This window comes from Pseudoliparis swirei, chromosome 15 (assembly GCF_029220125.1).
Source record: "Pseudoliparis swirei isolate HS2019 ecotype Mariana Trench chromosome 15, NWPU_hadal_v1, whole genome shotgun sequence".
Taxonomy (NCBI): Eukaryota; Metazoa; Chordata; class Actinopteri; order Perciformes; family Liparidae; genus Pseudoliparis; species Pseudoliparis swirei.
Window position 1 is genome coordinate 22359488 of NC_079402.1, and position 12500 is coordinate 22371987.

Sequence of the window (12500 nt, forward strand, 5' to 3'; positions counted from 1 at the left end):
TATGTTTGATAAAAGATCGTGAATAGATTATTAGGTTTAGGAAAGATCGTAAATATTTATTTGGGTTAAAATAACTTTGTAAGCGTCGTTATTTAAATGTGCGTGTGACGTGAGGAGGAGCCGCTGCCGTCCCATTGGACACGGAGCACAAAGCATTCTGGGTAAACGGCTGCGCTGCTGTTTGCAGCTCATTAGCGTCTCCAGGACGACCGACAGCTCCGTGTATTATGGGATGTTCACGTCAACAATAACACACAACAACACACAACAACAATAACACAAAAACAATAACACACAACAACAATACACAAAAACAATAACACGCAATACACAAAAACAATAACACGCAACACACAACAACGATCACACACTAAATGGCGGTCGTGTGCTCCGCCTCCTCAGCGGCGCCCGGCTGCACGGTGAACTTCTCGGACCCTGAAGGTTACATCGACTCGGCCGACGACCCGACGCCTGACGGCGCCGCGGTGACCTGCACCTACACGGTGACGGTGTACACGGGCTACGGGGTGGAGCTGCAGGTACACACACACACACACACACACACTCACACACATACTCACACACACACACACATACACATACACACATACTCACACACACACACACTCAAACACACACACACACACACACACACACACACACACACACACACACACACACACACACACACACACACACACACACACACACACACACACACACACACACACACACACACACACACACACACACACACACACACACACACACACACTGGCCATCCTGCTGGGCATCAGGTGTGTTTACGTCTGATCTCAAGTGTAACTCCGCCTCCTGGTGGCGGCTGCTGGTACTTCAGCTGCTAAATAAACAATAAACATAGTAAAAGAAAAGAAAAGGCATGAATATTAAAAAATGTACAGTAAAAAATGTGAAACAATATGTATATATGTAATGTAATGTGTGTATATGAATAAATATATATTAAATATATATTTAAAACACTTGAACGATCAAAGATTCCAGTGAATCCTTCAGCGACCTGGAAACCTTCATTCACTGTTTGAACATCGCTGCAATCCAACAAGAGCTCTCCTATTGGGTGAAACCAACACACCTGGCCCCGCCCCCTGCAGGTGAAGAGCGTGAACCTGTCGGAGGGCGAGCAGCTGTCCATCCGGAGCGCCGATGCGAGCGGCGCCCTGCTGGTGCTGGCCAATCACACGCTGCTGGTGGAGGGTCAGGTGATCCGCTCCCCCTCCAACACGCTGTCGGTCCGGTACCGCTCGGCGCCGGAGGCCGGCGGAGGGGGCGTGTTCTAGCTGCACTACCAGAGTGAGCGTGTGTGTGCGTGTGTGTGTGTGCGTGCGTGTGTGTGCGTGTGTGTGTGTGAGCGTGTGTGTGTGTGTGCGTGTGCGCGTGTGCGTGTGTGCGTGTGTGTGAGCGTGCGTGTGTGTGTGTGCGTGTGTGTGTGCGTGTGTGTGTGTGTGCGTGTGTGTGTGTGTGCGTGTGTGTGTGTGTGCGTGTGTGTGTGTGCGTGTGTGTGTGTGCGTGTGCGTGTGTGCGTGCGCGTGAGCGGGTGTGCGTGTGTGTGCGTGTGCGTGTGCGTGTACGTGCGTGTATGCGTGTGTGTGCGTGGTGTGTGCGTGTGCGTGGCGTGTGTGCGTGTGTGGCGTGTGTGTGTGTGTGCGTGCGTGTGCGTGCGGTGTGTGCGTGTGTGTGTGAGCGTGTGTGTGCGTGTGTGCGTGTGAGTGCGCGTGTGTGTGTGTGAGCGTGTGTGTGTGCGTGTGTGGTGTGCGTGTGTGTGTGTGCGTGTGCGTGTGTGCGTAAAGGTGTGTGTGTGCGTGTGTGTGCGTGTGTGCGTGTAGGTGTGTGCGTGTGTGTGTATGTGTGTGTGAGTGCGTGTGTGTGTGTGTGTGTGAGCGTATGTGTGTGCGTATGTGTGCGTGTGTGTGTGCATGTGTGTGTGTGTGTGGCGTGCGTGTGTATGAGCGTGTGTGTGCGTGTGTGTGTGTGTGGCGTATGTGCAGCGTGTGTGTGCGTGTGTGTGGCGTGCGTGTGTGCGTGGGCGTGTGTGCGTGTGTGTATGTGGGCGTGTGTGTGTGCGTGCGTATGTGCATGTGTGTGTATGCATGCGTGTGTGCGTATGTGTGCGTGTGCGTGTGCGTGTGTGTGTGCGTGCGTGTGCAAGGTGTATGCGTATGCGTGCGCGTGTGTGTGTGCGTGTGTGTATGCGTGTGTGTATGCGTGTGTGTGTGGCGTATGTGTGTGAGCGTGTGTGTGTGCGTGTGTGTGGCGTATGCGTGTGTGTGTATGCGTGTGCGTGTGTGGCGTGCGTGTGTGTGCGTGTATGCGTGTGTGGCGTGTGTGTATGCGTGTATGCGTATGCGTGCGTGTGTATGTGTGTGTGTATGTGTGTGCGCGTGTGCGTGTGTGTGCGTGTGTGCGTGTGTGTGTGTGTGTATGCGTATGCGTATGCGTGTATGCGTGTGCGTGGTGTGCGTGTGTGTGTGGCGTGCGTGTGTATGCGTATGCGTGCGGGTATGTGTGTGTGTGGCGTATGCGTGTACGTGTGTGTATGCGTGTGTGTGTGCGTGTATGCGTGTGTGTGCGTGCGTATGCGTGTATGCGTGTGTGTGCGTGTGTGTGTGTGCGTGCGCGTGTGTGTATGCGTGTGTGTATGCGTATGCGTGTGTAGCGTGTGCGTGCGTGGCGTGTGTGTGTGCGTGTGTGTGTATGCGTGTGTACGTATGTGTGTGTATGTGCGTGTGCGTATGCGTGCGTGTATGCGTGTGTGTGTGTGTGGCGTGTGTGCGTGTGCGAGTGCGTGCGTGTGCGTGTGTGTGGCGTGTGTGTGTGTAGCGTGCGTGCGTGTGTATGTGCGTGCGTATGCGTGTGTGCGTGCGCGTGTGTGTGTGTGGCGTGTGTGTATGCTGCGTGCGTGTGTGTGTGTGCGTGTGTGTGTGTGGCGTGGCGTGTGTATGTGTGTATGCGTATGCGTATGTGTATGCGTGTGTGTTGCACTGTGTCAGATGGCTGGTGTTACTGCATTGCTGTCGTGTCGCTGTCATGGGTGTGCATGTAGTAGCGTATGTGTGTATGCTTGTGTGTGGCGTGCTGCGTGAGCGGGTTGCGTGTGTGTGTGCTATGCATTTGATACAGCTGTACGTCGTAGTAGCATGTCGCATGTTTGAACGTGTATGTGTGTGCTGTGTGTAGCATATGTATAGTTAATGTCTAATCGTTGACTAGCTACTTAGATCTGTATAGGTATGCTAATGATGTGTTCAATGTAGCGTGTGGCGCTGCAGCGTGCCGTGTTGTGGGGTCCTGCCTGTCGGTGTGCCCTGCGTCTCGTCGCCGCTGCCCGTGTGCAGTGGCGGTGCGGTCCTGGTGGCGAGGCCGTGCTCCACTTGCTACGCGCAGCACTGCATGCCTATAGCGGTTTGCAGTAACGTCGCTGCAGGTAGATGTATTAGTCTATAATTACATAATATATATAATGTATATAATGTACATTATGTATATAATATATAATGTATATAATATATATAATGTATATAATGTGTTCCTGGTGTCTTTACCTGAAGCTCTCTGTGGAGCTGAAGCGGGCCAGAAAGATTGTCGCTGACCCCTCCCACCCTGGACACTCCCTTGTTCGAGTCCCTCCTCGGGAGGAGGCTGCGGTCCATCATGACAAAGACCATCTGCCACAACAAAAAAGCTTTTTTCCGTCGGCGGTCGGGCTCCATGAATGGACCCTGGGATTGACTGACTGTCACCCTGTGACTACCACCCTTCTGCACCTTCCTCTCTCTCTCCTTCCCGCCTCCTTCCTCTTCCTCCTCCTCCCTTCCTCCCACCTCCTCCCTCCTCCTTCTTCTTCCCTCCACACACGTCACTTTAATATGCACTTCAACTTATACCAATGAAGCACACCCAAACACTCTCACATTATTTGTCTTTCCGTCGACGATTGTTGCTTGTTTGTCGCGCGTCCAAAACAAGCGCACCTTCCACCAAAAAAAATTCTCGTTTTGCAAACCCCAAGGTTGTAGGTCTGATCCCCGGCCCCATTCAAGCTGAAGTGTCCTTGAGCAAGGCACTGAACCCCCCAAGTTTGCCTGTTTTATTGTCACATCCCCTTTTACAAGTATAAACGGGTTCTGTGAAATTTTATGTGCAAAACACCACAGCAGTAGCAGACCAAAAAAGAATAAGAATGAGAATAAACTATACAATATCCACACACAAAAAGAAGAAAGTATTAACAATATATATAAACAGTGTAATAGAATATACATCATGACAATATATATATAAAACAACTGTAATAAAATATACACTTTTTGAGACTATATATATATATATATATGTATACATACAATATATATACAGGAGCAAACAATGTAATAAAGGCACACGCGGCCATAGATATTCACAGAATATGTTCTGGTGTGTAGTGTTAATGAGGGTCTCAGTCCTTGTTGCTTCCCCCAGTCCCCAGTCCCCCAGTTGCTTCCCGGGCGCATCACCGCAGCCCACTGCTCCTTAATAACTAAGGATGGGTTAAATGCAGAGAACTAATTTCCCCTTGGGGATTAATAAAAGTATATATCTATCTATCTATCTATAATATATATAATGTATATAATGTACATTATGTATATAATATATAATGTATATAATATATATAATGTATATAATGTGTTCCTGGTGTCTTTACCTGAAGCTCTCTGTGGAGCTGAAGCGGGCCAGAAAGATTGTCGCTGACCCCTCCCACCCTGGACACTCCTGTTCGAGTCCTCTCTCGGGAGGAGGCCGCGTCCATCATGACCAAGTCCACCCGCCACAACAAAGCTTTTTCCGGCCGGCGTCGGCTCATGAATGGACCCCGACTGACTGACTGTCACCCCCAGGACTACCACCTCTTTCATAACCTTCCTCTCCTCCTTCTTCCCGCCTCCTTCCTCTCCTCCTCCTCCCCTCCTCCCACCTCCTCCTTCTTCTTCCTCCTCCACACACGCCACTTAACATGCACTCAACTAAAACACACATTGATTGTTGGCTTGTTTGTGAAAACATTCTTTGGCAATAAACCTGTTTCTGATTCTGATTCTGATTCTGAAGAACGCCACCGTGGGGCGGGTCCTGTCCCCGTCGCCCCCCCACGGGCCCAACGCCACCCAGGAACGGTCCTGCTCCTGGTCCCTGGAGGCCCCCAAGGGCCAGAGGCTGCACCTCCACCTGGAGAGACTGTCGCTGGGAGCCACCGACAGGTAGTCAGGTCCTTATATAGACTTCTATACAACCGGAGGAGTCGCCCCCTGGTGGTCAGGAGAGAGAATGCAGCTTTAACACATGAAGCATAGACTTCTATACAACCAGTGGAGTCGCCCCCTGGTGGTCAGGAGAGAGAATGCAGCTTTAACACATGAAGCATAGACTTCTATACAACCAGAGGAGTCGCCTCCTGGTGGTCAGGAGAGAGAATGCAGCTTTAACACATGAAGCATCGACTTCTATACAACCAAGTGAATAAAGTCGTCAGGTTAGTGTAGGAGTAGAAAGTGAAGTACAAGTACCTCCAACGTGGACTAGAGTACCTGTGCCGTGTAGAACCGGTCCGTGGGCCTCACGTGGTTCCGTTCCCCCAGGCTGGTGCTGTGGAGCGGGCTGGACGCCGACTCCGTGGTTCTGTTCGACTCGGGTCGGGGGGGCCAGATCCCCTTCGAGGGGGTGATCAGCGAGGGCCCGGCCGTGAGGGTCCAGTTCACCCGGGACCAGCCGGACCAGAATACGGGCTTCAACATCCGCTACGAGGGTAGGCATCGGGGCGCTGGTTCTGGACCGCCAGGAAGCGGGCCGTGTTTTCATGCCCCCCCCCCCCCCCCACCCCCCCCCCCCACAGCCTTCAAGCGCGGCCGCTGCTACGAACCGTACCTGCAGAACGGGAACTTCTCGACCACCGACCCGCTGTACGCCGTGGGCGCCGTGGTCCGGTTCTGGTGTGAGCCGGGCCACGCCCTGGAGCAAGGCCAGCCCGCCATCCAGTGCGTCAGCGCCAGAGACCCGTACTGGAACGACACCGAGCCGCTGTGCAAAGGTACCGGCCGGGGGGGGCGGGGGGGTCTGGGGGGCCGGGGGTGTAACGCTGTGTCACTGGCTCCGCCCCCTCAGCTCAGTGCGGCGGCGACCTCTCGGGGCCCAGCGGCGTCATCCTGTCGCCCAACTGGCCCGACGCCTACGGAGAGGGAGAGGACTGCAGCTGGAGGGTCAGAGTGGAGCAGGACAAGAGGGTCCTGCTGGACATCCAGCTGTGAGGACACACACAGACACACACAGACACACACAGAGAGAGACAGAGACACACAGAGACACACACAGAGACACACACAGAGAGACACACAGAGAGACACACAGAGACACAGAGAGACACACAGAGAGACACACAGAGACACACAGACACACACAGAGAGAGACATAGACACACAGAGACACACAGAGAGAGAGACAGAGACACACAGAGACACACACACAGAGACACACAGAGACACACAGAGACACACAGAGACACACACACAGAGACACACACAGACACACACAGAGACACACAGAGACACACACAGAGACACACACAGAGACACACAGACACACAGAGACACACAGAGACACACACAGAGACACACAGAGACACACAGAGACACACAGAGACACACAGAGACACACACAGAGACACACAGACACACAGAGACACACACACAGAGACACACAGAGACACACAGAGACACACAGAGACACACACAGAGACACACAGAGACACACAGAGACACACAGAGACACACACAGAGACACACACAGAGACACACACAGAGACACACAGAGACACACAGAGACACACAGAGACACACAGAGACACACAGAGACACAGAGACACACACAGAGACACACAGAGACACACAGACACACAGAGACACACAGAGACACACACAGAGACACACAGAGACACACAGAGACACACAGAGACACACACAGACACACAGAGACACACAGAGACACAGACACACACACACAGAGAGACACAGAGACACACAGAGACACACAGAGACACACACAGAGACACATAGAGACACACAGAGACACAAAGACACACAGAGACACACAGACACACAGAGACACACAGACACACACACAGACACACAGAGACACACAGACACACATAGAGACACACAGACACACAGACACAGAGACACACAGAGACACACACAGAGACACACAGAGACACACCGAGACACACCGAGACACACACAGACACACACACAGAGACACACAGAGACACACAGAGACACACAGAGACACACACAGAGACACACAGACACACAGAGACACACACAGAGACACACAGAGACACACAGAGACACACACAGAGACACACACAGAGACACACACACAGAGACACACAGAGACACACACAGAGACACACAGACACACAGAGACACACACAGACACACAGAGACACACACAGAGACACACACAGAGACACACAGAGACACACAGAGACACACAGAGACACACAGACACACAGACACACAGAGACACACACAGAGACACACAGAGACACACAGACACACAGAGACACACACACAGACACACAGAGACACACAGAGACACACAGAGACACACACAGAGACACACAGAGACACACAGAGACACACAGAGACACACAGAGACACACAGAGACACACAGAGACACACAGAGACACACAGAGACACACACAGAGACACACACAGAGACACAGACACACAGACACACACAGAGACACACAGAGACACACAGAGACACACACAGACACACAGAGACACACACAGAGACACACAGAGACACACAGAGACACACACAGAGACACACACAGAGACACACAGAGACACACACAGAGACACACAGAGACACACACACAGAGACACACAGAGACACACAGAGACACACACAGAGACACACAGAGACACACAGAGACACACAGAGACACACAGAGACACACAGAGACACACACAGAGACACACAGACACACAGAGACACACAGAGACACACAGAGACACACAGAGACACACAGAGACACACACACAGAGACACACACAGAGACACACACAGAGACACACAGAGACACACAGACACACACAGACACACAGAGACACACAGAGACACACAGAGACACACAGAGACACACACAGAGACACACACAGACACACAGAGACACAGAGACACACACAGAGACACACACAGACACACAGAGACACACAGAGACACACAGAGACACACACAGAGACACACACAGACACACAGAGACACACAGAGACACACAGAGACACACACAGAGACACACACAGAGACACATGTCGAAGGTTGGGAAAAGATGACCAGGAGGACAAAGTAAAATTCAAAACAAAGTGGATTTAATTAAGTGTGGTAGAACAAAAGTCCAAAGACACACAACATGTAAGGTGCAGCACGGCCTGATGGAGTCGGCTCAAAGCATCGCTCAGTAACAGACTCCCTTCTCCAGGAGAACATGGCTCTATCTTTAAGAGCAGCGCGATTAGATCATATAGATGGAGACGTCACTCGGGTTAATCTGTCCGTCTCATCGTTGGAGCTCAGGGTGGAGATCAGGGTGGAGCTCAGGGTGGAGATCAGGGTGGAGATCAGGGTGGAGATCAGGGTGGAGATCAGGGTGGAGATCAGGGTGGAGCTCAGGGTGGAGATCAGGGTGGAGCTCAGGGTGGAGATCAGGGTGGAGATCAGGGTGGAGCTCAGGGTGGAGATCAGGGTGGAGCTCAGGGTGGAGATCAGGGTGGAGCTCAGGGTGGAGATCAGGGTGGAGATCAGGGTGGAGCTCAGGGTGGAGCTCAGGGTGGAGCTCAGGGTGGAGATCAGGGTGGAGATCAGGGTGGAGCTCAGGGTGGAGATCAGAGTGGAGCTCAGGGTGGAGATCAGGGTGGAGATCAGGGTGGAGCTCAGGGTGGAGATCAGGGTGGAGCTCAGGGTGGAGCTCAGGGTGGAGCTCAGGGTGGAGATCAGGGTGGAGCTCAGGGTGGAGCTCAGGGTGGAGATCAGGGTGGAGCTCAGGGTGGAGCTCAGGGTGGAGATCAGAGTGGAGATCAGAGTGGAGCTCAGGGTGGAGCTCAGGGTGGAGATCAGAGTGGAGCTCAGGGTGGAGCTCAGGGTGGAGATCAGAGTGGAGCTCAGGGTGGAGATCAGAGTGGAGATCAGGGTGGAGCTCAGGGTGGAGCTCAGAGTGGAGCTCAGGGTGGAGCTCAGGGTGGAGCTCAGGGTGGAGATCAGAGTGGAGATCAGAGTGGAGCTCAGGGTGGAGATCAGAGTGGAGCTCAGGGTGGAGCTCAGGGTGGAGATCAGAGTGGAGCTCAGGGTGGAGATCAGAGTGGAGATCAGGGTGGAGCTCAGGGTGGAGCTCAGAGTGGAGCTCAGGGTGGAGCTCAGGGTGGAGCTCAGGGTGGAGCTCAGGGTGGAGATCAGAGTGGAGATCAGAGTGGAGCTCAGGGTGGAGATCAGAGTGGAGCTCAGGGTGGAGCTCAGGGTGGAGCTCAGAGTGGAGATCAGAGTGGAGCTCAGGGTGGAGATCAGAGTGGAGCTCAGGGTGGAGATCAGGGTGGAGCTCAGGGTGGAGATCAGGGTGGAGCTCAGGGTGGAGCTCAGGGTGGAGATCAGGGTGGAGCTCAGGGTGGAGATCAGGGTGGAGCTCAGGGTGGAGATCAGGGTGGAGATCAGGGTGGAGCTCAGGGTGGAGATCAGGGTGGAGCTCAGGGTGGAGCTCAGGGTGGAGCTCAGGGTGGAGATCAGGGTGGAGCTCAGGGTGGAGCTCAGGGTGGTCCCACCCTCTGGGCTCACGACAGCAGCACTGGTTGGTTAAAACAGATGGAGGTGTTCCTGGTTTAGACTTTGAACACCTTCTGATGGAGCTCAGGGTGGTGCCACCCTCTGGGCTCACGATCTTCTCGCCATCATCATAATCAGTGTGTGTGTGTTGTTCTCCATCTAAAGCAGGAGCTGTGCAGTTTCTTTAATATAATAGAAACTAAAAGGCATTGAAACTATCTGTTGCTTTCATAAACCAGTTCTTTGACGGTGACAGGTACGGCTCTTATTAAATCTCAATTCTACGACTGAGCGGTCAGGGTGAGGTCAGCCTGTGTGGATGTGTCATCTTCTGGCCGAGGTCAAGAAGTGTTTGTACCTACAGTATCTGTGCTTCTTATCCAGCAGTGTCAGTATGTTCCATGTGGGTGAGCATGAGCTGTTCTCTCTGGTCAGAGCCCGAAAACGGAATCGAGCCATAGGAGGACACATGGTTTGGTGCTTCGGGCCTTAATGCAAAGCGAGGGACATGGGGGACTATGTATGCATTTTTATATTCTTAACAAATCCCCCTTTTCACACCTTAATGGTGTGAACTCTATCATTTAGTGTTATTCTATAACTGGGCTTTTAATCTTCTTTCTTTTCAAAAGTGTCATTGATCAAACCCTCCCCCTTTACACCTTCTGTTAGTCCCTCCTATGGTTCAATAAATGCACAATCAGGAGCACTGCATGGTCCTAACAGGGACATCTGTTGGCCATGTAGAACATCTTTTTCTCTATGGTAGTTTCAATCAGGCGGACTGTAAGGGACCTGGTGGGACAGGACTCCCATGGGCGGCTTTGTGGGAGAAACTGCAGGGAACAAGATGCTGAGAGTTTTACAGTTAGTTATGACCCCTGGTCGGGGCGAAAACAATCTCATCATGCATTCAAACCCTACTATATCATTAACAGGGTTGGAAATGGGGCATTGGTCCATCTGGGGCGGGCAGCAGCGCATGCTAAGCAGCTAGATCCATTTTGAGTTCTAGCGGTATATCTAAGTTGTGGTAACCTTAGGTTTTGGTCTCCATTGAAACCTGTTTCCATTTCTAATTGGTCGTTAACAGTGAAGTTGGTCAAATCCACGTATGTTATCACATCTGAAGATTTTGAAGGGGACTCTATTTTCCACCCGCCTTCCCAATCACTGTTCACCCGAGTTCCGGCTTTTCCGGAACATTGTCCGAAGACTCTGTTTGTTCTTGGCATTTTTGCAAATCAGTTCTTACTTCATTCAATATCCTTAACGGACTTGGAGCTGGGGCACAATGTGTCAGGTGATGCCACTTCGCACCCGCCTTGCCTCTGACCTGGACCGAGTGTGATGTAACCTCCTTCACTTCGTACGGTCCAGTCCACCTGGGTTCAGTCCACTTTCTTTTGTGAACTCGAACTCTGACCCAGTCTCCTACCTTTACCGGTGTCTCTTTTCCTTCCGGATCAATCGCCTGGGCACGAACAACCTGGTTGGAGAGATCTTTGATAAGAGATATTAGTGCAGCCATGTATTCACTCATTTCGATTTCGCTAACATCCAGAGATGGCATATGACCTCCATCTCTGGGTGGCCCCGGCATTCTCCTGCCGGTCAACAACTCATGCGGTGACAAATGCGTATCCCCACCTGGTCATGTTCTCATCAACATCAATGCCAGTGGTAACGCCTCCACCCATGTTATCTTGGTGCCATCGCACATTTTTATTTATTTATTTTTCTTCCTTTTTATCGTCTGATTGGCTCTTTCGACGAGCCCCTGAGACTGAGGATGATATACCGACCCAAACTTGTGGGTTATGCCCAGTGCTCGTTCAACTTCTGCCAAGTGTTTGTTGTTGAAATGTGTTCCATTGTCAGACCTGATGCGTCTTGAAACTCTATACCTTGAGTGTGTGCGTGTGCACTATATATTTGTGCACAACATTTTTTCAATTTTCTAATGGTTCCCGTCGGGGTCCCTGATTCTAAACCGACTGTTATCTGATATATTGGTCTGTACTCGTCTGGCCCTCCTCTGGGTACTCTGGCGTCAACATAGATTGTCATGTGCTTCCCTCCCCCTTTTGAAATAGGACGGAATTCCTAAATCCGTCCTTTTCAATAATAATACTCTTAATGAACAGAGTCAACATCTAGAAGAAAAAATAAAATAAAATAATAATAAAATAAAAAAATCATTTATCTAAAACATTTCAAAAAATCTAATAAAAAATGGTTGTACACTTCCAATTCATAGTATGTCGACCTCAGTTTGGCTAATGTAGTATGTGTGTGTACTTAACCACAAGAAGAGAGGAGAACTCCCTCAGAGCTCAAGTTCAGGTGGAGGCGGAAAGTGGACTGTGCTCCGTCCTGTGAAGGCGGCGCTTTGCGGGGGCGCAGAGAGTGCAGCTGAGCACAGCGAGGCTATCATCCTACGTGGGTAGGGGAGGGGCCGCTCCTGTTTTATTTTTCAGCTTTTTTTTCTGGGGATTTTTTCAACTTTAGGTCTAAGCAGTTTATTCAAATCGTCCGCAGATCGTACCTCAGTTATAAATAAATACTCAGTGTTAGGACTCGTAATTGTATCGTCTTGTTTTACCAC

General features: G+C 51.5%; 1 protein-coding gene across 1 annotated transcript in view; it reads left to right on the forward strand.

Annotated features, from left to right (window-relative positions):
* Positions 1-12500, forward strand: part of LOC130205731 (seizure 6-like protein) — a 45985-nt gene that overhangs the window by 11475 nt on the left and 22010 nt on the right. The window contains exons 3-9 of the mRNA XM_056433228.1: positions 403-539; positions 1137-1315; positions 3378-3451; positions 5084-5279; positions 5658-5824; positions 5912-6106; positions 6181-6319. Coding sequence (XP_056289203.1) covers positions 403-539; positions 1137-1315; positions 3378-3451; positions 5084-5279; positions 5658-5824; positions 5912-6106; positions 6181-6319 — 1087 coding nt within the window. The remainder of the gene's footprint in view (positions 1-402; positions 540-1136; positions 1316-3377; positions 3452-5083; positions 5280-5657; positions 5825-5911; positions 6107-6180; positions 6320-12500) is intronic.